Consider the following 27,964-nt stretch of genomic DNA (forward strand, 5'->3'; position numbering starts at 1 on the left):
GAAATGAATGTTTGTGAAGAATGTGGACATTATTTGAAAATGACCAGTTCAGAGAGAATTGAGCTTTCGATTGATCCGGGTACTTGGAATCCTATGGATGAAGACATGGTCTCTGCGGATCCCATTAAATTTCATTCGAAGGAGGAACCTTATAAAAAGTGTATTGCCTCTGCTCAAAAAAAGACAGGGTTGACTGACGCTATTTAAACGGTATTCCGATAGTTCTTGGGGTTATGTTTCTAGGTGGTTCGGTTTTACTGCCTACAAAAACACAACCATCAAAGAAGATATATGTTTCTAGGTGGTTCGGTTTAAGTTGCCATCAACCTGTGTGTAGACCAATTTCTATTTTAGGCCCTGGAAATTGTGCACAGTGTGGTGTAGACCAACTTCCATATACAATGCACTGATCATGGAGCTCCCTGGAAAAGCTGCTTAATGTTATTCTATGGGCCGTTTAAGATGAACATTTATCGGGACCGGCTTATTGCATGCAGTCATGCAGAGGGCGAGCAGTGAGACCGCTTAAGGTCCATCACCAAATTCGAAAGTTTTAGAAATCCAATTTTCCGCTAATATATGTTATTACTTGATCAAACAGTTTAGTATACTTTTGCTATGAATATTGGCTAGTATTTAATTAAAAATATGTGTTCAAAAAAAATTGAATAAAAAATCATGTTCAGTCTCACATTATTTGTAATTGCATAAATATGATGTACCAAAAATTACCGTTCCAATTACGATTGATCGGTTAGCTATCTTGTTGCTAGAGGTTTCTTTATGGATAGAGAGATGAGGAGAGGTATTTTCGTACGCGAGGGACTATTATTTGGTAACATTTTAGAAGATAACTAACTATAGGACTCTAAAAAATTATTTGCACAAGGGCCTTCAACCATTTTGAGCCGGCACTACCTTTATCATAAAAGCTTACGAGTCCTTTCGATTATCCAATAGCTCAAGAAAATATCATATTCTACCGAAGACTTCTTTTGTGGATGAAGTCCAATTCTATGAAAAGCTCTATTTCTTGAATTACAAAAGAGTCTGGGTTTCTTTTCTCATTTTCTATATATTTTAGGGAGTGCAAATTGTAGAACAAAAATAGATTCATCTTGTTAGATAGCTTAGACAAAAATAGAAAAGAGACAATACAGGAACTTTGTTTAGGTGCAAAAGAAAAGTGAAAGGAAACAATAAAATTATAAAAATGGAATAATATTCTGTTGATACGATGAAAAAGAAAGGAGGGAACTTGTTTTGTGGCAACTCTCTAGATTATCTTCTCTTGTTATTCATTACGCATACGTATATATATATATATGATCAGTGGATTTTCCTATGACAGGATCTTGGATTTTACGTGTGCGGGGCAGTGGCGGATCTAGGACGACATTTAATCGGGGGCACATAAAAAAGTTTCACTATATTTTATAACTAGATGGGAGCACTGTCTTGATTAACTTGAATTGCTTAAAGGAAATGAAGAATGAGACGGGGGCACGTGACCCCATACGTCTCTTACTACATCTGCCCCTGGTGCGGGGTTGCCTAAAAGTTCCTCCGAGGTCCCGGGCGGTATATATTACATCAAATGGAAGTTTAATAGTTTATCAAAACGATCATTTATCTGTTTAATACTTGTCATCGATGAACACGCGAGTATACTAGCAGCTGTTCATGGAAGTTTATCAAAACGATTATTTACCTGTTAAAATTCGTTCTCGATGAACACGCGAGTATACTAGCAGCTGTTCACCTCAACTCTTTCGTCTTGGTTTAAGGGCGGGCAGCTTAAAAGCACAAAGGTACGCATGCAAATATTTATAATCACTTGAGACTATTGATAATTTGATTGACCAGATTATAAATTAGCCCAACAGATACGCATGTTAACAAAAACAATTCGTGTTACTTAGGTTGTACATTTGAGAGAGAGAAACGTTGATGATGTTGATATTGTAAATTATGATATTCCAATCGTGCCATTCGTCCACCCTAATAAGTCATCTCTGCAGAATAGATGCACGGTTCACTAGTTGGTTCATTTTTTAACTATTTTGTTTTGCAACGGTTGTAGACTTTATAGTGATGTCTCAAGGGAGAGAGTGAATAAAGGTGGAAAAGACAAGTGGATAAAGCAGAGACACCTAGGTGCAAATGTGTCACACATGAAGCCCAACTTACTCCTCAAGCTCCATTTCCCCATAAAAAGACTCTGGTCCCCATTTTCTCCTCAATATTCCCTATTTTTTTCAAAAAAAAATTTGTACCCCAAATAAGAAATCTTACCATTTTATGTATGATTAAAGTTAATTGTTTTATACTGTGAAACATATAGTAACGACTTTGGTTTTATCAAATACAAACACACTTGATCGCCAACTGTTTTCATTTGTTAATAAATAATTTGTTTCTAGCTGGATAATCTTTAGCCTAAATTGGTTAAAACGTTTTAAATGTAAAAACAGCTAGTTTTCCATTCCGAAACAAAATGGCATAAATTATGAAAATAAAATCATTAAACTTTTTTTTATGTTAAATAGTTATACTATTACCAACTATAAAAAAATATAATGAACTTTTAATCAAATTACTGGACCAAAATGATCTCCACAACCATACAAACCAAATTATAGAACTCATTTTTTGAATTTAGAAAAACTAGACAAAAAAGAAAGAAGTCAAAGTAGCATGAGAACATGAGTCATTTTAGTGACTTCATAGGTGATGCAATCAGTAATAAAAGGGCCCAATACAGAATTAGCGCAGTTGACCCATTCAGCACCGCTCAAACAACACTAATCAGCAATCATCTAAACCAGAATAAGAATCGTATCTACTAAAATATAATAAAAACCTATTTCCAAATATACAATTCAGTAGATTATCATTGTTTTTTTTTTAATAAAAAAATCATATAATAGTAAACCAAGGATACAACTCCTTTGATTGCTTAAGCATTAGCCTTAATATTTCGGATTTAAGTGAAACAAAATTTGATTATTGTATTGGTGGACTTACCTTTCTTTAATCGAATTAGCAAATTTAAATAAAGTTTAATCATATACCGTCCACAAAGATAAATCCAACGAATCTAAATACAATATAAATAAAATAAAAAAGGAAAAAAGGAGATTCGAAAAAGGAAGAGAAGGAAGCAGAACGGCGGTTTATTCGGACGTAAGCAGCACTAAGTAAGAAGGGAGAAAGAAAGGCCTTTGTCTTCTTCCTTCCTTGCTCTTCCTTTACGCGTTTGTTTTTGCTTCTGCATCTCAACCATTCACACGCTCCTCTCTCTCTCTCTTCTCTCTAGAAGCTTAAAAGTCTTTTCCTTTCAGCGTTTCTTCTGGGTTTGAATTTTCCCCGAAAGTTCTTGAATTTTCTCTCCGTGTTCAAAGGGTTTCTCGTAATTACTAGTACCCAGCCGATCTGATTCTTGTTTCTCCCCGCTCCTCCTGATTTTTTTTCACAATAAAGTTTTGAACTTTAGAGAGACTCTGTTTCGTCTTGATCATCATCATCATCATCATCATCTAGGGTTAAGAAAATGAGGAAGCCGAAGCTATCGAAACTGGACGTGTTCGTGTCCGTCAGCAAGCAGAGATCGGTGCAGATACTAATGGCGGTTGGGTTTCTCTACATGCTCCTCATCACTTTCGAAATCCCCTTCGTCTTCAAAACAGGGTTTAGCACCTTGTCTCAGGACCCGCTAACCCGACCCGAGAAGCAAAACAGCCAGCGTGAGTTGCAAGAGAGGCTCCCTCCGAGCCGGCCTTTAAAGAGCTTGCTTTTCCAGGAACCTGACTCCGAACCACCAACATCGATTCAGGGTTTAAGGAGGAGGAGTCAGATCCTCTCCACCTTGAAGTTTGACCCGGAAACTTTCAACCCGAGTGGCAAAGACGGGTCGGTGGAGCTTCACAAATCCGCTAAAGTAGCGTGGGAGGTTGGTAGAAAGCTATGGGAAGAGCTCGAGTCTGGAAAGACCTTAAAGTCCTTGAAGAAGAAGAAGAAGACTGAGGAATCAAGCTCATGCACTCTCTCGGTTTCCTTAACCGGGTCTGATCTTTCCAACCGTGGGAGCCTCATGGAGCTTCCCTGCGGGTTAACTCTCGGATCGCACATCACAGTGGTTGGGAAGCCAAGAGGTGCTCACTCGGAGAAGGACCCGAAGATATCGATGTTGAAGGAAGGAGAGGTTTCGCAGTTTAAGCTGGAGCTTCAGGGCTTGAAAGCAGTGGATGGGGAAGAGCCACCTCGGATCCTCCACTTGAACCCGAGGCTTAAGGGTGATTGGAGTGGTAAGCCTGTGATTGAGCAGAACACTTGTTATAGGATGCAGTGGGGGTCTGCACAGAGATGTGAAGGGTGGAGATCTAGAGACGATGAAGAAACTGGTTAGTACTTAGTAAAGCATTTAACTTTCATCTTATGTTGTTGTTGTGGGGATACTAATTAGTGAGTATGGTTTTGTAGTTGATGGTCAGGTGAAGTGCGAGAAATGGGTTCGTGACGATAGCATTGCATCTAAAGAAGAGCCTAGCAAGGCGGATACATGGTGGCTTAGTAGATTAGTAGGTCGGAGCAAGAGAGTAACCGTTGAATGGCCGTTTCCATTCACAGTTGACAAGCTTTTTGTGCTTACACTCAGTGCTGGATTGGAAGGTTTTCATGTTAGTGTCGATGGGAAGCACGTTACTTCCTTCCCTTACCGAACTGTAAGTGTACTTTTCTTGTGGTTTTGATTAGTAAATTGTCGTGAAACTGATGATTGTCTCTGTATATGAAGGGGTTTACGCTTGAGGATGCTACTGGCTTAACCATCAACGGGGACATTGATGTTCACTCGGTTTTCGCTGGATCTCTCCCGACCTCGCACCCTAGCTTTTCTCCTCAGAGGTACCTTGAGCTCTCGAGCAACTGGCAAGCCCCATCACTTCCTGATGAGCAAGTTGATATGTTCATTGGAATCCTTTCTGCTGGTAACCATTTTGCTGAGAGAATGGCTGTGAGGAAGTCGTGGATGCAGCATAAGCTAGTTAAATCTTCTAAAGTAGTGGCTCGCTTCTTTGTTGCACTGGTAAGTTTAAACATGTGTTCTTATCTTGTTTAAGATTGTGAGAGCTAAACTCTAGTGTTTTATTTGGACAGCACACAAGGAAGGAAGTGAATGTGGAGCTGAAGAAGGAAGCTGAGTTCTTTGGGGACATAGTTATAGTCCCTTACATGGATAGCTATGACCTTGTTGTCCTCAAAACTGTTGCCATCTGCGAGTATGGGGTGAGTGAGTGAGTGAGTGTGCTGATTTAAAAAAAAAACCAATACTTGATTCAATATCGATAAAGAGTTTTTTTTTTTTTTGGCAGGCTCATCAGCTTGCTGCAAAGTACATAATGAAATGTGATGACGATACATTTGTACAAGTAGATGCGGTTCTTAGTGAAGTGAAGAGAACACCTGCAAATAGGAGTTTATACATTGGCAACATCAATTATTATCACAAACCGCTCCGTCAGGGTAAATGGGCTGTTACGTATGAGGTATAAAGCTTATGTATGATCTTTTGGCTTAAAAGAGTCAATTTGTTTCGCATCATGTTTTAAGAACTATGCTGTTCCAGGAATGGCCCGAGGAAGACTATCCACCTTATGCTAATGGACCGGGGTACATATTGTCAAATGATATATCTCGCTTCATTGTAAAAGAGTTTGAGAAACACAAACTAAGGGTACGTTAGCTAAATTGTTTCGAAACCCTTTGAGCATGTGTATTATTGATATAACTCTGTTTTTTTTTTTTTTTTTTTTTGATACTACACTACAGATGTTCAAAATGGAAGATGTGAGTGTGGGAATGTGGGTAGAACAATTCAACAACGGGACCAAACCGGTGGATTACATTCACAGTCTCAAGTTTTGTCAGTTTGGTTGCATAGAGAATCACTTGACGGCGCATTACCAGTCGCCAAGACAGATGATTTGCTTGTGGGATAAGTTGGTTTTGACAGGAAAACCTCAGTGCTGCAACATGAGATGACACAAACCAAATCACTCTGTTTCTCTTTGGTTTGTAAAGATGAGGACAATAGAAATCAGAAATCTTTTTTTCTTTTTTTTTTGGTTTTGTAGCATTTTCATAGCATATAACTTTAGCTGTAGTATATCTTCTTGATCTTGGAGAACGAAATCTAAAATATATAAATCCTTTTTTTTTTTGTAGAATGCTCTTTTCTTGGTATGGTTAGACATTCGTATTGATTTCTGGAGATAATCGTCCAACGTCTGTGATACAGACAATGTCTGACAAAACATAGACATGACTATAGATTAAAAGCATTCTATAACAAACGCAACCTCATGATTTGGATATAAAGGAATAGTAGGGACTATCAAGAGTAAGGAAAGCAAAAGTCAAGATTATGAAGATTGTGGTGAGAGGACTAGTGGAAGGATCTAGCATTTCACTACATTTTATTTTATATCTCCTGCTTTTAATAGTCGGACGGATCTCTTTGCAAAAAGAGGCCGCACGCAATTTTCTTATTTTTTCCTCGTAAACACTATGATCCCTTCTTTGTTAGATCCACAGTCTTAAACATTTTCGGATCAGTTTAATGAATATGGAGCTTTGATGTCCAAGGAAAAAAAGACATAGTAGAAAGAGTAACGGAAGTAACTACATAATATTGAGATATTAATAAAAGGCATAATCATAGTTGATACGTAATCATAGGGATTGTGATACTCTTTCCCTTTATAGATTATACGCCAAAATTTACGAGAATCTTCCAAACTTACTGCCTTAAAACCTTCCGTTGCAATATCAATAAGTGTATGTTATTGGTAAGAAATCAGTTTATCGTATATGTGAAATTGTATATAAATACATGAAGAATGTGCTTGTTTAATAAGAATTACTATCAGAAATGGAGAAAATGGTGTTCAGGAAAGTTATGCTTCTTGCATTCTTGTTTTCACTTTCATGTGAGGCCATCTTCTAACTCTATATTAAATTTCATAGCATTTTTCCAAAGCGCTCTTTGTTTTTTCTTTCCATGATACCTGATGTCCAAATACGAGTTAGTTTTCCACGTTGTTATAGAAAACCTAAATGCATCATATTCGTGACTATTCAAACTCCTGTTGTGTGTTTATATATTAGGTGCATTGGAAGGAGAAGCAAGAGTTAACGAAGAAATGAGAGATGTAACGATACAACGAGGAGGTTCTTGTAACAACGACAATGTTTGTCATAATCATTGTCCAGGATGTGCTATCACGCGGTGTATTTTCAACCAATGTGTTTGTTCTCGGTGTAATCCTCCACAACAACAGTTACGCGATGTAACGATACGGCGTGGGGGTTCTTGCAACAACGACAATGTGTGTCATAATCATTGCCCGCGGTGTGCTATCACACGGTGTATTTTTAACCAATGTGTTTGTTCTCAATGTAACCCTCCACATCAACATTTACGTATTAAATCTCATATGTAAACTTATTTCTAACATTTCTTCAAATCTGAGATGAAAAGATGGTATCAATAAAACTTTTGAGAAGTTTACTAGAATGTTACATATTTTAGGTATATTGACTAGAATGATACAAATCTTTTTTTTATTACTAGAATATTTTCGATACCAAGCGTACCCTTTTTTTACGTTATGAGAAAAAACGTATTTACGAGAATGCCATTACTTTTCGCTGCCACGTAGGCAAAAAACCGGCGCCACGGAGGAATTCGCGTCCGTATTTTCATTAAGTCAGCTGTTAAGCGATAGATTTGTAGTTACGGCCGATTTATCTTTACGTTACGGCTGACTTAATACATACGACTGACTTAAGTGAAAGTGGCTGACTTAAAACTATAAGTCAGCTTGCCAATACAACTGATTTACAGAAATCCGGCTGAGTTATGTGACCACGGCTGACTTAATGATACAAATGACGGCTGACTTATACATTGGCGGTTTGATTTCTGGAAAATTTGGCTGAGTCGTGGTTAAGAAACGGCTGAGAAACTTTTTTTCAGCTGAGTAAAGGAACATGGATGGGCTGGGTTATTGAAGCCACGACTGAGTTATGGGATGCTGTTACAACTGGGTTTGTATTAGTCAGCCGTTAAAGCATGGATAAAAAGTAAACTCAGCTGCTTTGCGGCTGACGTATGAGCGAAAGATTAATTACTAGAATGTTCTCGTTTGATGGCTGATTTACGTAACGATACGGCTGACATATGGTTGTTCATCCTTATTGCGGCTGACTTACTGTCAAAAGATTAATTACTAGAATGTTTCCATGTATCGGCTGACAAAGTGTAAAAATGATGGCTGACTTATTTTGGCTGAGTTACTGATTTGTTTGTCGGCTGATTAACCGATGTTCCATGTCATCTGCCATGTCATCAACTCGGATTTGACATGTCATCACTAACGGTCGCCCAATTTACAACTGAGTTACGAGACCTTTCAGTTGTCTTCTTCATCTTATTTTTGAATGATTACACAGCCTTTCTTTTCTTCTTCATCATCTCAGTTATCTATCCTCTTCATCTTTCTCATATGGTAATGGATCCCGTTATTATTGTTTCCGGTAAATGGATTATGAAAAAACGATATGTATTCAACGTCGACAGTAGAGGGTGTAGAGTTCTTCATTTAGGTGAGAAAACTAAACTTGAAGATTTCATAAAGTCTGTCATCGACGATTACGGTTTGAATGATTTGAAGGTTCATATTCTGCTTAGCTACATGTTTTCGAATAAAACATTGAAAACAATGGCGCACAACACTCCACCAGTTTACGTGTCCAACACTCGACAATTGCAATGTTTTCTAAGCTTAAAGAAAAGCGAACAACTACGTCTCTGTGTGGAGATTACAGAGAAAAAGGATGACAGCTCAGACGTAGAAGCTTCAGAAGAAGAAGCTTCAGAAGAAGAAGCTTCAGAAGAAGAAGCTTCAGAAGAAGACGCTTCAGAAGAAGACGCTTCAGAAGAAGACGCTTCAGAAGAAGAAGCTTTAGAAGAAGAAGCTTTAGAAGTTGAGTCTATAGAGAATGGGAGTTACGATGGTTGCAGTTTGGAGGATGAACAAGATGAAATTGAGAATGACTGCTTTAGTAACGTTGAAATACACGACGTAGCCGGAGAAGATGAAATAGGCAAAGAAAACGAAGAAGATGATGAATTTGAAAGTCGATTTGATATGTTCGATGACTCGGACGGTGCGTCATCTGAAGATGATAACTTCAGCACATACGGTGAGTCTCCTATCGAAGAAGACGAAGATTCACCAACGCTACCTTCCAAGAAGAGATATCAGAACTTCTTGATGAGCGAATCTAAAGGGAATCTGGAGGTTTTGAAGTTGGAGATGTCGTCGTTAGACCTTGCGGTAGGACAACGATACTTGACTAAAAAGCATTTGAAGAGACGACTGAAACTTTTTACAGTGAGGCATCAATTTGATTTTGATGTAGAAATATCAAACCTGACAACATACGTTGTTAAGTGTTGGGTTGATGGATGTACATGGAGAGTTCGTGCATCTACCGAAGGATTGTCCCCGCAGTTTTATATTCGTATTTACGACTCGGATCATGCATGTTCTGTAACTGAGCGTTCTAATCGATCTCGAAATGAAACACCGGATATTTTAGGAGAGTTGTACAAGAACTTTCTCGGCAACGTTGGTCCGGCCGTTCGCCCTGAGAGTGTCGGAATAGCTATTACTAAGCAGTTTGGTGTAAAGGTAATTATGTTAGAACGGCTGAGTTATGGTAGAGTATAGGCTGGGTTATTTTATGTTAGAAATGGCTGAGTTACAAAACTATGGTTGAGTTATGATTACGTTGTGACCGTCTTAATGATATGATGTGGCTGAGTTATGTAAATTGTTTTTTCATGTGAGCAGATGGAATATTGGAAATCACACCGGACGCTTAAATGTGCAAGGGAAATCGATGAGGGCACACCTGAGTGTGGTTTTGAACTCTTGCCTTCTTACTTATACATGATAAGAAGGGCAAATCCGAATACAGTTACGCGTCTTCAAATCGATGAGCTTGGAAGATTCATGTATGTGTTTCTTGCGTTTGGTGCGAGCGTTAATGGGTTTCATTTCATGCGCAAAGTTGTTGTCGTCGACGGTACGTTTCTTAATGGTAAATATAAAGGGACGCTACTCACAGCACTAGCTCAGGATGGTAACTTTCAGATTTTTCCAATAGCCTTCGCAGTGGTTGACACTGAAAATGATGATTCGTGGAATTGGTTTTTTACGCAACTAAAAGTGTTGATTCCTGACCAGGAGGGTCTTGCGATAATATCAGATAGGCATAACTCGATAGGGAAAGCAATTACAAATGTGTATCCGTTAGCTGCTCGTGGAATATGCACCTATCATTTGTATAAAAACATATTGGGACGGTACAAAGGAAAAGATGTATTTCGGCTGGTGAAGAAAGCGGCGAGATGTTTTAAAATGTCTGACTTTGATATGATTTTCGAGGAGATTGAAGCACTTAATCCTGATCTCCACGGCTACCTCGAAAGAGCTGATGTCAGACTGTGGACACGTGTTTATTTCCCGGGCGAGAGGTACAATTTGATGACTACGAACATAGCGGAATCAATGAACAGAGCATTATCGCATGCTAGAGGTCTTAACATTGTTCGAATATTGGAATCGATACGGGTTATGATGACCAGATGGTTTGCTGAACGAAGAGTGGATGCCAGATCGCAGTCCAAAAACTTGACGGCTGAATACAAACAAAAACAACAAATCAATTACTAAAACCAAAATTATCAGGACCAAATTCTTCAAACATGTGGACAAGATCACGCCAAACTCTAGTTAGCATCCACGCAGGCTTCTCACCCCCATGTGCCCACCTCCTCTTCAAGAGGCACATCTGACAACGAAACACCGTTCTGGCCACCAGATTAAAATTTGTCCAAACTTGAAAATTATATCTTCGTGCCCACGTGCGTTTGCGCTACAACAAAAAACCAATTTCCAAATGTAAGTGCTGTTATTATGTCTAATATCAAAAACAATTCAAAGATGTTGTCCTTACAGCGAGTTGAAGAAACCAGCGTTCCTTAAAATGATCGGGAATGGCGCGCCATGTCGGCCAATCATGAACCCATCCTTCTGCTAAAATCGACGGGATGGCCAGGGAGAGATCGCTTAGAAATTTAAACCAGATTACGCTGTCAAGCAAGACACCCGGGCCAGGGTATAGAACGGGAAGGTTTTCACGATTTTCAGAGTTTAGTATCTCATTGACTCTGTTCTCTAACCTTTCTGAATAACCAGGAACAATCATAACTTTGTAAGGCGATATAGAGATATTGTTTAGGTTTTCTAGTGAGATAAGGCGAGAAGGTGCAAGAGAAGGGGGCTATATATAGGGGAAGTATAGAACATTAAAGGTCGCGAGATAAAATATCTAAAATTTTCGCGCCATATGTAAATATTAACTTACACTAACAGGCTGAGTTAGTAAGACCTTTACGGCTGATTTGTTGTTTGCCGTTTAGGGTATAGGGTTTAGTTATTTAGGGTTTGGGTTCCGAATAAGATTGTTTAGGGTTATGATTTATGATGTACGAACCACAAGATATGATAAATATCACAAATTCATAATAAATAACACAATAACAGTTTACGTGTTTTGAATCATGCTCACACCTCATATCACTGCCAAGAGTTTTAGGTACTCGTAAGAGACAACATATACCTCAAGATTATAATCGATTCCAAACTCGTATAGTCAACAAAAATCATGCTCACACATTGAGTTATTATTAATTATTTTGATAATTGGACTTTATATATAACATTCGAATGAAAAATTATTAATTATTTTGATTCTAGAGTATGTTTGAGGTATGACTGAGTTATCAATGAGTACTGGCTGAGTATTACTAATCGATACGACTGAGTTATTACAGCAGTTATCCAAAGTCAAATAGTTAACATAACAACAAACACAGGTTCACAAACAAACATAGTTTCATTATGAAAACAAATTGTTCATTCCAACATTTCCTCCTTCCTCGAGGATATCTGCTGCCATCTTCACCCGTAACCCTTGAATATTACTATCGTTTATGCCATCAAAAGTTACACTAAGCGCTAGACACTCCACAAACTTCAACGAATAAACCCCACAATCACCTATGATGTTGTTTTGTGGAATGTATCTTTTGCTCCTCCGTCTGAATGCGAACCTCTTCCTAGAATGCTTTCGGAGATCGGCAGGAATAAGCTCATTCAACATCCAGGGAAGCATCTCCAGTAGAGGTCTAAAAGCATTTAGCATTTTTTGCTCACTTTCGGGTGTTGACTCTCCATAGATTGGATCGTAGCAATCTATCTTCTCTTTGATCAGATCCACGTGAAACGCCACCCAGTGATTACCGCCGGTTTGAAGACATCCGTACACGTGATCCACATCTGCATACCACTTCAAGTTTGTTGTAAATTCTTCGGGGAATCTCCCGTTTACCAACGCTTCATAACCACTGTCTTTGAACTTGAACGAAGCAGGTTTCATCCTGAACTGCCTGTAATCGAGGGAAGCCCAAGAACTTAACAACCAAGGGTCTATGAAACCAATCCGCTTGGACCAGAATGGAGTGGGATCTCGCATGGACCTTTGTATGAGGACGTTCATATACGCAGCGATATGCTAGACAAAGAAAAATAATAAGTCAGCCATAATATAATGAATTAAATATATAAGTCAGCCTTTATAGAATATATAAGTCAGCCTTAATAAAGACTTACATTATCAAACACCCATCCATATTCTTTGTCAGGCCACGGTCTTTCATGCATGAGTATGCTGTAGAAGTCACTCTCATGATCAGCTGAGGGTTCTACTGGTTTATCTTTAGGTGCTGGTGGTTTGGGTGGAATTGCCTTAATGTGTTGCTTCAGTTTTTCCAGTCGCGCCAGATCAACAGGTGCGCAAGGGTCGTATATTACTGATGAAGGTGTAATGTTCTTCCTCATGCAAGTCGTCTGTCCATTGTCTCCAATGTACGGAAAATCTGGTGCTGAATCAAGGTTCGTCAATGAAAACCCTTGTGGAGATAACTTAACTGATTTCTCCCGAAGTTCCTTTATCACGGAAGAGCTAATCAATTCAGCTGGCTCGACATCAGACTCCGCCGCCAATGCGTTATCTTCCGCAAGAACTTCGTCGTTGGTCACAACACATTCCTCAGTCCGCTGTAACTCAGCCTCTTCTTCTTTCTTCTTCTTCGGTAACTCAGCCTCTTCTTTTTTTTCTGTAACTCAGCCTCGTCTTCCTTCTTTTTCTTCTGTAACCCAGCCTCTTGTTTCTTTTGTAACTCAGCCGCTTTTCTCTTCTGTTTCTTCTCCTCGTTCTCTTTTTTCTTAGCCTCTTGCTTCTCCTTCCTCTTCAACGCAGCCTCTGCCCGCTGTGCTTTTTTCTTATCCTCGATAGCCTCATCCTTTACAGTAACAGTACGCTTGGCCTTGCCCCGTAAGCCGCGTCCATAGGCTGGAACGTTGGCATCTTTACCATCCTTAGCATCCTTAGTAATCTTTGCAGGAGAAACACTGATGAAATCAGTTTCATTAAAATCATCACCCAAAATCCTTCTCACCACTGTATCCTTCTCAAGCTCCGCATTCTTCTTTGCAGGGGTCTCAGCTAACGCTGGACTTTTGACTGACTTCTGCTGTTTCTGCTGCGCCGGTACCGGACTTTTGACAGCCTTCTCCTTCCGCTGCGGCGGCACTGGACTTTTGACAGCCTTCTCTTTCTGCTGCGGCGGCTCTGGACTTTTGACAGGCTTTTTCTGCTGCCGCGGTTCTGTCACTGGAGTTTTTACAGACTTCTCCTCCTGTGCCTGCGGTTCTACCACTGGACTTTTGTCCGACTTTTCCGGTGGCGACCTCCTACGAGGTGATGATGTCACCGATAAAGATTTTTCTACGCCGGCGGAGGAGAGTTTAGCATCGTTGTCGGGAATTTTCCTTTCCCCCAAAACTTTCAGACTCTGCTGCACTACAGCTTTCACCACGTTATCTAGGGTCTTCTCGTCCATCACTGGCCGGTTCCGGTCAAAATCGTAAGCGTCAAATTTTGCTGAAATATTCTGCAGAGCACTCACAAGATTCGTCAGAGTCGCTTTGTCCAATACAGCTTCCTCCTCGCTAGAACCCTTTCTCGTTTCAGCAGCTTCTTTCTTCTGCTTCTTTGTTGATGGCTCAGCTTCTGATGAAACTCCCTTCGTTTTCTTCTTCTTCTTCTTCTCATTCCCCTTCCCCTGCTCATCCCTCTGTACTTCCCAGAAACCTTTCACGTATCTACCTGCGTGTATGTCTTCTACCAACCTAACGAGTTGTGGGTCGTCAGGTTCATCCGACCATACAGGAAACATCTCTTCAATTGACTCCTTCATAACCATTCTCCTCAAACGGACCTGCAACACCAGTTTATCATAAACTCAGCCATCAAATAACACAAAACCAAGCCATCAAATAAATTAATTCGGTCACAATATAAAATAAACTCAGCCATCAAATAGACTAATTCGGCAACAATATAAAATAAACTCAACCATTAAGTAGCTGTTAACTCAGTCGTATAAGTAGCAGTTAAACATTACCTCGCCATGATCTTTGATTTCGTCAGACAAGACAGTATCAAAACTTGAACGTGTACGCCTTCCACCCCATCGCAAAAGAGGAACGTCTTCATTGTTGACCACTCTCCCAAACTTCTCACCGAAACAGACGATGGACTCATACGCCCAAACCAATAAAACGTCCTTCATGCCGCTTACTGTGTATGACTTTCCATCTGGAGACAGTGTTTTCAGAGAGTCAACAAGAACTTCGAATGCAGTCCGACCCCATGGATACGACCTCATGGCTTCATCGTCGAATACCCTTATTGCACTTTGAAAGGGTATCCTTGAATTGTGATGCAAACAGTACAGTCCCATGGCTTGAAGAAATAACATCCCCAACCACTTACGCTTTTCAAAACTCCAACCAGGACAGAACTCTAATGCTGCCTTCAGCTCATCATACTTGGGTCCCATCCCAAGCGGCACCTTCAACTCCTCCCAAAACTCTTTGTATTGATCAGGTTCAAAATTTTCTGTTGGCAATGGACCTGCGTTTAACCCAGTGATCTCACCAAACTCGAGCAAGCTAAACCTGATAACATCATCAGCCACAACAGACCATATCTCCTTTTTATGCACTCGCAGCTGTCTACATAGCAGATAGTGTACGGTCCTACCAGACCAAATGCTTTCGCGTGAAAGTAGCCTAGCAACTACTCCAATGGGAGAGTTCACCAGTTCTTCCCACACATCGAGTCCTATTGTTTCTTTAATGTGGGGGAAATGTCCTGCACGGAAATTATGATTGATATCTTTACCTTCTAGGTTAGAAGGGTAAAGTCTTGGAGGGTAATCACGTGGTTCGACTTGACTAACATCCATCTGATCATATAACACAACAATAAATCAGCCACAACATAAAAATAACACAGCCATATCATAATATTAAAATATATTAGGTCATATATATAACTCAGCCATAACATAATAATTACTCAGTTATAACATAACCATAACTCAGCCATAACATAATAATTACTCAGTTATAACATAACCATAACTCAGAAACAAAAAGCCCTAATTTAGACACAACAAAAGCCTAGACAATCACATATCTCAGCCGCAACATAACCCTAACACAGACACAACAAAATCCTCGACAAACCCATAGCACAGTCAACATAACCCTAACTCAGTCGCAACAAAAACCTCGACACACCCATATCACAGCCTCAATATATAATTGACCCACAAACTCAACCAAAATACAATATATAACGTCGCGACATCTTACCGGAAAAGATGAACTCGTTGATGAGAATGCGGTGAAGGCGATTTCGTACAGACGACGGTTTCTAAAAACTCCGACGAGACAGAGTTCAACGACAGAGAGTTATAGAGAGTTCAACGACAGAGAGTTAGAGAGAGTTCGAAGAAGTAAAGAACAATGTCGACGAGGGTTTCGAAGGGTGAGACGATTTCGGTTTGCGGTTCCTTCTTCGACACAACACAGTTCTTCGTGTTCTTTTCTTTTTTTTTTTTTACAAAACCGTATGTATGATAGTGATAGTGTTAGTGATAGAGACGGTTTGGTTTCAAAAAATAACTGATGTGATGTGGATTTTAAATAACTGATGTGGCTTTGATCTTTAAAATTAGTTTCAGAAAATAAAACATAACAAAAGCTCCTTATTATAAATTACTAGGAAAGAGAAAACATTCTAGTAATAAAACAAAGATATACAACATTCTAGTAATAAACCATAAAATGTGTAACATTCTAGTAATTTGCATAGTTTAGTAGTACTTTTGTAAAGTCTATGCTACTTTTGCAAGGATCGACAATCGCATATATAACTAGACGTTTAATTCATTTACTACCTCCCATTCTTAAAATAAACTTAGAATTTTATACAAATTAAAAGTTTGTTAACGTTTAGTCAGAAATGTTTTTATTCTGCTACAGTACTAAATACTAAACAATTTGTCATACCTCTATGAACCAACAGTAATTAAACAGTTCAAATACTCTTAGTTAATGTTTTCAAAGTTTACATTTCACGAACATTAATTAATAGAAATGTATAAGAATACTCCATAGATGAAGACTAAAAAACTTAGATAATTTAAATAATTTACACAAACAAAAGCTTGGTGTGGCATGATTCAAAAATGGTCGTCAGAAAAAGAAACACAAGCAAGTTAAAACTAACAACTACGTAAAGGTAATAAACATTATTTAAACTTAAGATAAAATAAAATTTCTAATATATGAGTGTTTTAAAACTTTTAACACAATAATAAGTACCTAGTTTGATGAACGTTTTTTTGACATATATAAATAATTTGATGTTTGATTTAACTATTTAAAATCGTAAATAATAATTTAACTTGTGATTGAGTTCAAAACAAATTTTCTTCCTTTTATTTTAAACCAGTTTAAGTTTAATTTGTGAAACGCTATAGCGTCAGTTGTTGACCACTAGAAGAATGAAAAAATGAACAAAATAAAAAATAAAATTTCATTTGAGGAATTGAAAAAATTAAAAAAATATGAATTTAGTTCGATTTGTTCCTTATCAAAATTGAATATGGAAATATTTTCTTATAAATTCATTCTTCCATGGAGAATTTTGTAGAAAAAAGTAGGATCTACCTTTCAATAATTTGACTAAAATTCAACATATCTAGTATAAATTTTGAGGAACAAAAAATTCACCATAATTTTTTTCCTTCACCATGTTCACCAATTAGAGTTTTATAGTGCTGATTTTTGGATTAATAAGACATAGAATAATAAGTATTTGTAAGATGATTATGCCCGCATGTACGGGCAAAACACCTAGTAAACATTATTTAAACTTAAGATAAAATACAATACTTAAAATACTATAAGTTTGTTGGCAATTTTCAAAAAAACATCCACTCAAATTAGTTTAATTACATTTAAAGTGTGGAGTTGGGTTTATAAACTTTTATAAATGACTAGGGTCGGCCCACCCTACGGGCGGGATTATAACAAATTTATTTTATATTAATTTATGAAGTATTTAAAAATTGTTATATATTTTAGAAAAATATTATAAAAAACAAATAATAAAATAATTATGAGATTGTAATAATAAATATATATTTTTTTAATTAAAATGACAATTACCTTCACTATTCTTTGATAAATAGTACTTCCTCCATTCCACAAAGATAGATTTTTGGTATTTTCACACATATTAAGAAAACACATTAAACTACCATAATAAATGTATCATTTTCTGTAATTTTCAATAACTTTTAACCAATAGTAATTCAATAAAGTCAATTAGTTTTTTTGAAGTTGACAATTTTTTCATAGAAAACACAAAAAATACATCTTTCTGAAATAAACTTTTTTTCTAAAAAGTCTATCATTAAGAAACGGAAGGAGTATTATATTTTAACATTTATTTTAGTTTGAAATGTTTAGTTTTATAATATATAGTAATCATTATTTATTATTATTAGTAATAATTTTCTCATACTTTTAAATTATCTTATTTTTATTATATGTTTTCTAGATTATTTTTTAAGTTTTTTCTGTTGATTTATTGAATTAAATTTGTGTAGCTCAAAATCTCTCCCATTTATTTTACACTAACTTCTGTTCTACGTATATAGGTGGGAGATATTTGTTTTGGTGGATTGTCTTGGGAGAAATTTAAAAATTACTAGAGGTTTCGTCCGCGCTACGCGCGGAAAAATGTTCGAGTCTTAATAAGTTTGAGATTGGATATCTGGTGATTAGATGTAAATCATGTCTATTAACAAAAGTCTGCGAGCAATCTCATGTATATATAATTATATATATAACTAATAAGTCAATATGTGACAAAAAAAAAAAACAAACTAATAAGTCAATAATTTTTTTGACTACGATGTCCTATAAATATAAATTACATATAAGCATATAAAAAGTCTATTGCTATATTTCTCTGTAAATCTATAAAAGTAAGTGTTGTTACGATATTAGGGGTAAAATACTAACCTAATTGTTTGCTAATTTGACTGGTAGAATAGCCCTCTTATATGCACTCAAGCTGGGTTCGAACTCTTATATAATGATTTTTTGGTTTTGGTTTTTTTTTTGGCTTCTGCTGACCTCCAGGAATAGGAAATGTGTTTATGTAATACTAATTTTGAATACATTATCGGTTTAAAACTGACTTATAGAAACCTGTCTAACATGTACATAGTTGTACATATTTTTTTTTAATTTTTTTGTTTTTTTTCAAAATAATTAGCTAAAAGTTATGAAAAATATACTAACACATTTTCATATGATCAATATTCCTTTAAAGGTATTTATTCAATTTTTGGATTATATCATTTATTTTTTCCATATAGCACTGGAAAATTTTGAGTTAGTTATTTTTTAAAATAAAATGTTCTGATTGTAAAAATATTAATTCATATATTGTCCACATGTATATTGTTCTATACTACTAAAGTTTAAGTATTGTTGTTTTTTTATTTATATCATATTAAATTTTTTGAATAATATGGTTAAATTTTTAATAATTATTAAAGAATAGATCAGTAACCCTCACTCCATGTATATAAATATTCCATAAATATAAATATTCGGATGACTAATTAAAAAGATTTAATTTTTTTTTAAATATGTAAGACGTACTTCAATTTCATTAGATCGGCATGCAATGCAGGTTTGTACTTTTGTTTGATTTAGGACATATAAGTGAGCGCAACAGTATATAATCTTCATATTTGTCATGTTTTGTGATCACAAGCTTATTTTTTTGTTGAGATCTAGATGCTTAATTATGATGCAACAAAATAAGTCTGGGTTGTGTGTCTGCTTTAGACTATATAAAGCTATGTGAAAGATTCTTTAAAATATTCTGAAATGAAAAATTAGTATCCAAACTGTGAATACAGATTCATGCCTATGGATCCACGCCCCTAACCATTCCTCATATCCTGTTACTAATCCTGATTCTGCATCTGAAGCCACTGATGTGCTTAATGTAGTAAGGAGACGACTCAGCACCTATAAACTAAGCTAATCCCTACTAACTATTAAAAAGTTCAAAATAAGATAAGTAAACTGGCTTAAGAGATCGTAAAAACCATAAAATGAAAATTGTATTCAAGGAACTTAAACATAAAAGACAAAAGTCTGAAAGTTGAAATGAAAAAAACGCAAAGTCATTCAGAAAGCATAAAACATAACTCGAACTGCAGCAAAAACAATCACTGCGTATGAGGAGAGCTTGAAGCTATATCAGCCACTCTTGCACCGCTTGGCCTCATCTGCCTCAAGAATCTCAGCTGCTTTTCTAGCCCTATCACCCGCAGAGTTTCCAAAGCCACTGGAAGCACCAGGTTCCTCGGATGTTGCTGGAAGTGCAACTGCCAGTGGGAGTATCTTCGTTACAGTTATGGTCTGAGTCTTGCCTGAGAAATTGTGATCCGAGACTTTGACGATGAATTTGCGAGTCTGGCCTATCGTGTCAAGTAAAGCTTGCGGGATCGGCACACAATGATCAGCTCCAACTCCTTCATTAGACTAATAACCAAGCAATATGTACGTTAGGTCAACTAATACTGCCTTTCGGAATCCATGAATAGGCGATGGTCAGCAGTAACACAAATATGTATATGATGTATAATCAGGTAGGAAATTACCTCAAAATAAGTAGCAACCAATTCTGCAGCATGTTTCCCACTCAGCTCCTTGCCAGCATCGCCAAGAATGACAAAAACTGCTTGCTCACTCTTATCATAAACTGATATCTTTGTGAGGTACCTACAAGAAATCAAGATTAGCTATCAGCGCTGATAAAACATAGTTCAACTATGATCACAACACTTACTGAGGAACGCCTGTGATCTCAGTCTTCCAACACTTCTTATTGTTGCAAATCATAGAGGTATGACCTTTGAAAGCCTTGCTATTACATCCACCGCAAGAAATGTAATACCAAGGAGAACCCCGGACAACATCATCTATTGTTGCCGTGCATTCAAACCAAGCGACCTTCATCGTGGAAATTAAAATAAACCTCATTAGTTCCCATGCACATGCAAACGTATTTAAAAACATTAAAAAAATAAAAAAATATTGTACCTTTGAAGTTTCTTGCTTGATGTAGGTGAATAGCTCCTCAAGAGTCACTGCCTCCGGCTTAGTGACAACCTCAGCAGCAACACTATTAGCAATTTCTGCGTTAGAATTCAACCTGATGCAAATAAGCCGTAAGTATGTTAAATAATAAGCTGCACGAAATGTCACATCAACAGATGAATGATAATAACTGCATACACAAATCCCTACCATTCGAGATAGTCCTTGCTAGGCTGGACGTCGGAATCCATGAACACTCGAGATGAGGACATAGAAGTGATAGCAAGGGTTCCTGTTAATAACATATGAGTGAATGTGATTAACCGTAACATACTATATGATTGCTCACCTAACAATTAAAGTTTACTTAAGGTAGTTTTATAGAATTTCTCTAAGGTCTGAATAGGAACATGATGTTTTAAAGTGGAATGCTAACCTCCAAGATGCTTAGGATTCACTGTGGTGACCAGAAGAACGCTTGGAGTCCCTCCATACGATTTGAATTTCTGGCAGAAGTCGGATGCAGCCTGGTCCCATAGATAGAGCTTCATCACTGGTCCGCTACATAAGACAAAAATATTTGTTAACAATAACACAAAACGAAAGAGGCTAAGGTTGGAGAAACATACTCAAGTGCCTGAACATGAACACACAGATGCCGTTTCTCTGCTATATCAGCTTCGTCAAGAACCATGTGTTCAGAGATAGTTTGCCCATTCACCAGCTTCATGTGGCCAACATAGTCTGAGATACCAAAATATAAACCGTATACATCAATCTTATACTATAGTAATATAACAAACCCGTCTATAATTATACTCTCATAATTTAACAAACGTATCTATAAGATCAATTATACTCTCATAATTTAACAAACGTATCTATAAGATCATCATCAGTAGCTCAAATATAAAAGGTAATCTAAATAGTTCAACATGGCTTACCATAAAGATCACCCTTGGAGTCACAGTTGGCCCTAAACTCATCGTAGCTGTGGAACCTGAACCTATCTACTGGAAAGAGAACCGGAGGATTCTCAAAGACCGACAAAGAAGAATTCCAAGAGAATGAAACGGTGGCGCTATGATCAGCAACCCGATACTGAATTTTGCTTCTGGATCCGAAAAAGTTGGTCAACTTATAGACGGAACCAGCTGAGAGATCAAATGTTCCTACACGACCAGCCGGAACAAAACCCTGAATAACAGTTCCCTGTCGATAAATCCAAATCATTAATTAATTAATACACTATCTCAGTCGTGCAAAACCAAACAAAATAAGTAAAAAATTGGAAACAAACCTCTTCGTCGATAAGGAGCATCTCTTGACCAATGAGAATTTTGGTATTTGGATTTCGAGCCTCCCATAAGTGAATCAGCCGGAACCTCAACTCGGCCTCCTGTGGGCCCAGCGAAACATCCCTGAACAACATCACTTGGTCGCGATGAGCGGATGAGAGACCGGTGGTAGCTTCAGGGTTCATCGGGTTGGCGGTTCCAACAGACGCATGCGCGCTAGGAGTCATCGCAGTCGCAGAGGAAGCAATAGACTTTCCGTTTGGCTTAGCAGACGCAGAGGAGACGACAATAGACTTTCCGTTTGGCTTAGCAGACGCAGAGGAGACGACGGTCTTCTTGCCGGACGTGCGTTCGGTGGAGGATGAAGAGTTACGGGTAGGCTCCATCGGGATGAGTATTTGAGAGAATCGTAACAGCTTTGATGGAGGCATGAGATCGGAGAAGAGATTTATAAATAGTAAAACAGAGAAGAAGACGAAAAGAATCCATTAAATGGGTTAAAGCAAGATTTGATTAGAGAAGTTAATGGTGAGGAGGTTTGATTACAAAAGCTAGTGGTGAAGTTACTCGTCGATTCGGATTTGGAGAGGTGAGAAACGGCAGAGATAGAAGTGGAAAGGAAGGTGACGACGCAATTGAGGCTACGACATACGACGCCTAACTCATCAACCACCCATGGGCCATCGCCTACAGAAAAACAGGCCTAATACACATAAGCCCAAACCATTAAAATCAACAAATAAAACGGGCCGAAAATACGAACCCAAACCATTGTAACCTCGTAATGACGTGGCCGTTTTGTGTAATATGACTGGTTGAATATATCATCCGACGTGGACACCTCCATAGAGCCTTATATGCTGCTTTTAGTATAGTTTTGATATGCGATAAGTTCAATTCTCATAAATACTAATAGTCTTGACATTTATGCAAGGTTAATGTGATTTTCATGTTAGTTTTCTGCTGAAAAGGAAAGGAATATAGATAAATGCAATTACCATTAGGTCCCATTGCTTAGTAAGTAAATAAATAACGATTAACTTGTAAAATCAAAACATTCTAAAGGTTGATTCGATAAATTACCACATCAAACAACAAAAGACGTGCATCTGTTTTAGCAGCATATCAACAGACAGAGTATATTCACAGCAATCAATGGTAAATGAATACAAAGCTTTTGATCTCATTAAAGAGCATATACTTTGAATAAACTCTGGATTCTATTCAGTGCCAGAGAAGATACCGAAGAAAGCAGATCCAAGATGGCGAGCTATGTCCCATGGCGTCCATTCCCGTATCAGTCTGTACATCTCCACATTGATAGCTCCTGGAGGATGACCCTTCAGCATTTACACACATGAATTCACCATTAAGTAAGCTACAAAGAGATCATCATATCAGAAAGCGTATTACTGCTCACATCCTTGTACTCTGCCTCTGGTCTAACATCAGAAATCACAAAGTTGTTCTCTTTCTGTAACCGAAGAGCTTCCTTCACGTCCACGCCTTTCACCTAACATCAAAAAAGTCAATAATCCAAACATTCTTTGTTACAATTTGATCATTGCTTATTAGAGTAATTGATCAGACATAATGATGTGCGTGCATACCTTTTTCTCCAAAAGAAGCTCTCTCTTCTGTCTCCAGTCGACTTCAGCTAATCCCTCCAAGAGACACAACCAGCAAATCAAGGGGTTAATAATCTATTAACAAAGCTTGTGAAAGATACCAGCTTCAAAACCAGAGTGGTGGAGTCAATGATAAGAATAGCACAATGAGGTACCTCTAATCATGTTCTTGATGATATTAAGATTGCCGTAAGCATCAATGACAGTGCAATACTACTTAGTGGGCTCAAACTTCGGGAGAGCAATATCAATGGTGATACCCAACACCCAAACGTACTTGAAGGACCTCTTGTACATCTCAGCAGCTTCCTTGTCGAACCTCTCGATCACACACTTGTTAATACCACCATCTTCACTGCCGCTATTGTTGAACCAAGCAAGAATCGCCGTGAGATTCTCCGAAGATCTGCCCGACACAGTCAGATCTGATGGAGTCGTTATGGCTCTAGCCCTGTCTCCTGTAATTCACCATCATTAAAAAGATCAACAGATAAATAAAAATAGAGAGATCATGGAAGTTCACTATAAACATACTATCACAAACGATTTCTAAATAAATCTTTCAGACAATGGTTAATCAAGATCTGAATAACAGTTTCATAATGTTTAGTTTAAGAAGACTATGAACATAATCTTAAGAACACTTTGAGCATGAGAATCATATACTTGAGGATATCTACAACACCGATTAGAGATTCTAAAATAGTGGAACTCGTTTTCAGGTGTAGGCAAGGATATAAGCTAATCTCACTTGGATCAAGGTACTTTCGAGGAACTTCTTCTTGTGTGGTCGGAAAGAGAACGAAGGATTGGTGAAGTGGATTGTCGGAACAGAGGATTTGTCACATTTCTGTCCTCCAAAACTCCAGAAGCCGCAGTTCGGCGGTGGTGCTGCAGTCATTGTCTTTGAAGTCAGCAAGAAGGAGAGAGAAGTTTGCCACTATACTCTGCGAAAGGTTTTGGTGTCAATATGATTGTGAGGAACAAAGTGATGAATTTCACGAAGGCAAACTAAGCTATTTATAGCTCCAAAATCACCGAGTGGAAGAAAATGGAAGATGTAATGAATGTGATATCGTGGAAGGAGTGGGGGAGATGGAGTTATTTGAGACCGTAATGGCGCTGAATCTATAACGGTTTCGGTTGAGTAGAAAGCTAAACGACGCGAGTGGAGGAAAAAAAAGAGATTCTTCATCATGATTTCAGTCATCCATCTCGAAACACCATTGAAGGTGTGAAAGAACGCAGAAGAAGCTTCTTAGGTATCAGACATCGAGAAAGGACATAAACCCTAGATTGCAGTATGTAGACGATAAAGACAAAAGGGTCTTTTGGGCTTTAATTCTTAACATAACCATAAAGCCCACAAATTTCTATTACTTACCGTAAATGGAGCGCTTCGTTTTGGTCAAGTGGACACGTGGCGCGCTCAGAATCACCTAATTAGTGACGTGGCATCACCAGGAGGGAGGCAACATATTTTTATATAATTAGATTTAAAACTAGTTTAGTCTTTTTCATCACAAAATTATGGTATTTATAAAAATAATTATCGTTTAAATATTAATTTGAAAAGAAGTATTAAACTTATGGTGAAATTAATTAGGATTCACCCAAAATAAAACAATTTTTAAAAACTTTAACATAAAATCTACTAATAATAAAACTTCAATGCAAATTGTTAAAACATAAATGTAAGCATAAACTTCAATAAAATCTACTAATAATAATATATTTATTTATTTATTTTATGTAATCATTAATATCTATATATATAAAGTTCACTTTTTTCTTATCTCATGACAAGTGGTACGGGGTTTTTGTGACACATGTCCTTCTTTGAAATTCTAAATTTTCTAATCTATAATAATTTATCTATGGATATTGAATAATCACAAAACAAATTACAAATTTTAAACAAATAACATATCCAAATCTAATAGGTTGAAAGTCGCAGAATTACAAGTCTGGCATATGATTTATACGGCAATCCTGACAAACTTTAGAAGATAATACTCCTCAATGTTTAAAGATATTGTTACAAACTAATTCTACGAATCATTATATTAAGAACATAAAATAAATCTTCTTAAAATGTATATTTACAATAACTCACTTAAAAAACATCCAAAAATTTTATGGACAACATTAATCACTCTATCAAAACAATAAAACACAAACTTAATATTTTTGAAACTTTACAAATCCTTGCTATGAATGACAATAGTAAATACATTAAATAAATAAAATATTATCACCATAACAACATAACAATAATGTGCACTACAAATAGATATAAATTAAATAATTAACCAATGTTTTGAAATCAGACCAGACATTGACTAGGAATATTAGCTAGGACAATGGTCGGACCGATTTAACCGTGTTTTAAATTTTAATTTAATTATAAATAAAATAAAAATATATATATATATATAATTATAAAATTATTTATCAAAATTTTTATATCATTGTTAAAATCTAAACTTTTTTTTAAACCTGAATTCCAAGAACCAGGTTTTAATATATTAAACTATAATAAACACTAATTTATTTAGATAGATACTGAAAAGAATATGATATTTTTATGAAATATTTTTAGATTTTGTAACTTTTTATTTGTTTAAACTTGAATTCAAGAGAACTATGTTTTAATATCGAACCAGATCACCGGTTTTAAACATGTATTTGACATGATTTACAGTTTAATTCAAATCCGGTTTTAACACAACCCGGAACCGGCTAGAAGAGCAAGTCACAGTGCAACCCGACCGGCCGGTTCGGTTTCAAATCACTGCAATTAGCATAAATCCATCACCGCAATTAGTAACTTCTGTGTATAAAATTTAAGTCTAGCTTAAAATGTATAAATTTGAATGATATTCCAATTTGAACGATACTCACATTACGATGATTGTTGTGTTTATACAGCTATCTATTTGAAATTTAAAATCTGATTTTTAAAAATAATTCAAAATTTAAGTTCTAATTCACTATGTTTGAAATGTGAGTATATATTAGGATGCTTAAATGATTTTTTACACATGTGAAAAGTAATGTCAAAATATATGTGAAGCAGATAGACGGAATAACTATAACCTTTCACATTTTTTTCTTTAATAACTATACTTTAACCCGTAAATGCGTGCAGATTTTTTTTTCATTTTATTAATATACCTTTATTATTATCATAACATTTTTAAATGTATTATTTACTTTTTATTTTTATATTATTGTGTAACTTTTTAATTTCATTGTTTATGTTTCTTATTAAATTATTATTGTACAGTGATTTATTTTATACATTTTACATTTTTATTGATTGTTATGACTTTTTTGAATTTGGTACAGTAAATTCATAATTTGAAATAATCAAATAGAGAATCTTCTTCTAAATATGTTTTTAAAGATTTATAGCTGTAGTATAAAATTTTAACATATATTAATATTTTATTTTTGTGGAAAACTATTACATAGTTTACAATTTTTAACCCGTTTAATGGTGAAAGATAATTTATTTAAATGAAAGTGTTTAAAAATAATAAAATAGGTTAGTTTTTCATATTTAGTTCATAGGATATTTTTATTTTATTATAATATAGACTATAATTATAACATTTATTAAAAATAACTTAGAATTTACTTTTTATAATATAAGTTTAGTTAACATTATTTTATAATAATATTATACTACTAATTACAAAATTAAATAATTCATTATTTAATAAAAATATTTTAAAAATTTAGTAGGTTTTTGTTAGATTTTTTTCAACAGATTTTGTTATAACTGAGAATAAAATTCAGATTTATATTTAAACCTTATTTATTATTAATAAGCTTATCTTTTAGAAATGTTGTATATTTAATTGGTTGATGTAATAATCAAATATGTCATATTATGCAATTAATTAAATGGTCCTATTTTAATAGAATGGATACAAAGCTTTTTACAAATAAAAACAAAAATCTTGACCAAAATTAAATCAAGTTGGAATGGATACAAATCTTGACATTTATTATTTAAGATTTTTTTGACATCACATTATTTAAGATTATTAAGTTGGAATGGATGAAAGTTAGATTATTATTTCAGTGGAATGAAGTTATACTGATTACTAACAATTTAATATTGTTGCCTAAGACTATATATTGAATAGATATATAGGTGTGTGCGACATTAGAATGAAAGCATAAAAATCAAAATCATTAAAACGGAGAACATGGCGTCTAGGAAAGTGCTCCTTTTAGGCCTTTCGATGTGCCTTTCATGTGAGCCAAATCTTTTAAACTTTGA

General features: G+C 36.2%; 6 protein-coding genes across 15 annotated transcripts; 3 read left to right on the top strand and 3 right to left on the bottom strand.

The window, feature by feature from the left end:
- Positions 1-3,149: 3,149 nt before the first annotated feature.
- LOC103874698 (hydroxyproline O-galactosyltransferase GALT6) lies at positions 3,150-6,227 on the top strand. The gene is made up of 7 exons (XM_009153133.3): positions 3,150-4,403; positions 4,483-4,724; positions 4,796-5,086; positions 5,158-5,286; positions 5,373-5,546; positions 5,627-5,734; positions 5,830-6,227. The coding sequence occupies exons 1-7, from the start codon at positions 3,554-3,556 to the stop codon at positions 6,040-6,042; spliced, it is 2,007 nt and encodes a 668-aa protein (XP_009151381.2). The 5' UTR covers positions 3,150-3,553; the 3' UTR covers positions 6,043-6,227.
- A 264-nt stretch (positions 6,228-6,491) lies between these two features.
- Positions 6,492-9,313, top strand: LOC108868858 (defensin-like protein 266). Its single transcript, XM_018652654.2, has 2 exons — positions 6,492-6,989; positions 7,168-9,313. The coding sequence occupies exons 1-2, from the start codon at positions 6,932-6,934 to the stop codon at positions 7,500-7,502; spliced, it is 393 nt and encodes a 130-aa protein (XP_018508170.1). The 5' UTR covers positions 6,492-6,931; the 3' UTR covers positions 7,503-9,313.
- On the bottom strand, positions 7,615-17,707 carry LOC117126221. 4 transcript variants are annotated; one of them, XR_004448734.1, is made up of 3 exons: positions 14,663-15,912; positions 12,807-14,476; positions 7,615-12,708 (listed from the first exon to the last, which is right to left on the bottom strand). XR_004448734.1 is itself a non-coding variant. In XM_033273911.1 (3 exons), exons 2-3 carry the CDS (start codon positions 15,506-15,508, stop codon positions 13,232-13,234), a joined length of 2,091 nt encoding a protein of 696 aa, XP_033129802.1. In that variant the 5' UTR covers positions 15,921-17,707; the 3' UTR covers positions 7,615-13,231. The 4 variants fall into 4 exon arrangements, 2 of the variants coding, with proteins under 2 accessions (XP_033129802.1, XP_033129800.1); XR_004448733.1 differs by having other exon boundaries at positions 7,615-11,007; positions 11,089-14,476; XM_033273911.1 differs by adding an exon at positions 15,921-17,707 and having other exon boundaries at positions 7,615-14,476; positions 14,663-15,508.
- LOC117126116 lies at positions 9,213-10,805 on the top strand. The gene is made up of 2 exons (XM_033273521.1): positions 9,213-9,758; positions 9,921-10,805. The coding sequence occupies exons 1-2, from the start codon at positions 9,213-9,215 to the stop codon at positions 10,803-10,805; spliced, it is 1,431 nt and encodes a 476-aa protein (XP_033129412.1).
- On the bottom strand, positions 12,034-13,034 carry LOC117126117. Its single transcript, XM_033273522.1, has 2 exons — positions 12,807-13,034; positions 12,034-12,708 (listed from the first exon to the last, which is right to left on the bottom strand). The coding sequence occupies exons 1-2, from the start codon at positions 13,032-13,034 to the stop codon at positions 12,034-12,036; spliced, it is 903 nt and encodes a 300-aa protein (XP_033129413.1).
- Positions 17,708-18,705: 998 nt separating the features above from the next.
- On the bottom strand, positions 18,706-27,885 carry LOC108871159. 7 transcript variants are annotated; one of them, XM_033273917.1, is made up of 10 exons: positions 23,826-27,885; positions 23,653-23,706; positions 22,045-23,555; positions 21,689-21,956; positions 21,374-21,488; positions 21,181-21,305; positions 20,955-21,036; positions 20,494-20,859; positions 20,306-20,426; positions 18,706-20,186 (listed from the first exon to the last, which is right to left on the bottom strand). In XM_033273917.1, exons 3-10 carry the CDS (start codon positions 22,471-22,473, stop codon positions 19,902-19,904), a joined length of 1,791 nt encoding a protein of 596 aa, XP_033129808.1. In that variant the 5' UTR covers positions 22,474-23,555; positions 23,653-23,706; positions 23,826-27,885; the 3' UTR covers positions 18,706-19,901. The 7 variants fall into 7 exon arrangements, with proteins under 7 accessions (XP_033129808.1, XP_033129807.1, XP_033129804.1 ...); XM_033273916.1 differs by having other exon boundaries at positions 22,045-23,382; positions 23,463-23,555; positions 23,653-27,885; XM_033273913.1 differs by having other exon boundaries at positions 22,045-24,128; positions 24,422-27,885.
- Between the last annotated feature and the right edge of the window lie 79 nt (positions 27,886-27,964).

The sequence above is a fragment of the Brassica rapa genome, chromosome A06, assembly GCF_000309985.2.
Source record: "Brassica rapa cultivar Chiifu-401-42 chromosome A06, CAAS_Brap_v3.01, whole genome shotgun sequence".
NCBI lineage: Eukaryota > Viridiplantae > Streptophyta > Magnoliopsida > Brassicales > Brassicaceae > Brassica > Brassica rapa.

Coding starts and splice junctions, on each gene's coding strand:
- LOC117126117 (XM_033273522.1), bottom strand. CDS start 13,034: ATGAGGAAGAACATTACACCTTCATCAGTAATATACGACCCTTGCGCA. Junction 12,709..12,806: donor ATGGATGGGTGTTTGATAAT/GTAAGTCTTTAT, acceptor TTCTTTGTCTAG/CATATCGCTGCGTATATGAA.
- LOC108871159 (XM_033273913.1), bottom strand. CDS start 22,473: ATGCCTCCATCAAAGCTGTTACGATTCTCTCAAATACTCATCCCGATG. Junction 21,306..21,373: donor GTTCATGTTCAGGCACTTGA/GTATGTTTCTCC, acceptor TGTCTTATGTAG/CGGACCAGTGATGAAGCTCT. Junction 20,187..20,305: donor TGGTTGCTACTTATTTTGAG/GTAATTTCCTAC, acceptor CTTGGTTATTAG/TCTAATGAAGGAGTTGGAGC.
- LOC103874698 (XM_009153133.3), top strand. CDS start 3,554: ATGAGGAAGCCGAAGCTATCGAAACTGGACGTGTTCGTGTCCGTCAGC. Junction 4,725..4,795: donor CTTCCTTCCCTTACCGAACT/GTAAGTGTACTT, acceptor CTGTATATGAAG/GGGTTTACGCTTGAGGATGC. Junction 5,287..5,372: donor TTGCCATCTGCGAGTATGGG/GTGAGTGAGTGA, acceptor TTTTTTTGGCAG/GCTCATCAGCTTGCTGCAAA.
- LOC117126116 (XM_033273521.1), top strand. CDS start 9,213: ATGTTCGATGACTCGGACGGTGCGTCATCTGAAGATGATAACTTCAGC. Junction 9,759..9,920: donor CTAAGCAGTTTGGTGTAAAG/GTAATTATGTTA, acceptor TCATGTGAGCAG/ATGGAATATTGGAAATCACA.
- LOC117126221 (XM_033273911.1), bottom strand. CDS start 15,508: ATGGATGTTAGTCAAGTCGAACCACGTGATTACCCTCCAAGACTTTAC. Junction 14,477..14,662: donor AAATCAAAGATCATGGCGAG/GTAATGTTTAAC, acceptor CTGGTGTTGCAG/GTCCGTTTGAGGAGAATGGT.
- LOC108868858 (XM_018652654.2), top strand. CDS start 6,932: ATGGAGAAAATGGTGTTCAGGAAAGTTATGCTTCTTGCATTCTTGTTT. Junction 6,990..7,167: donor ATTCTTGTTTTCACTTTCAT/GTGAGGCCATCT, acceptor TTTATATATTAG/GTGCATTGGAAGGAGAAGCA.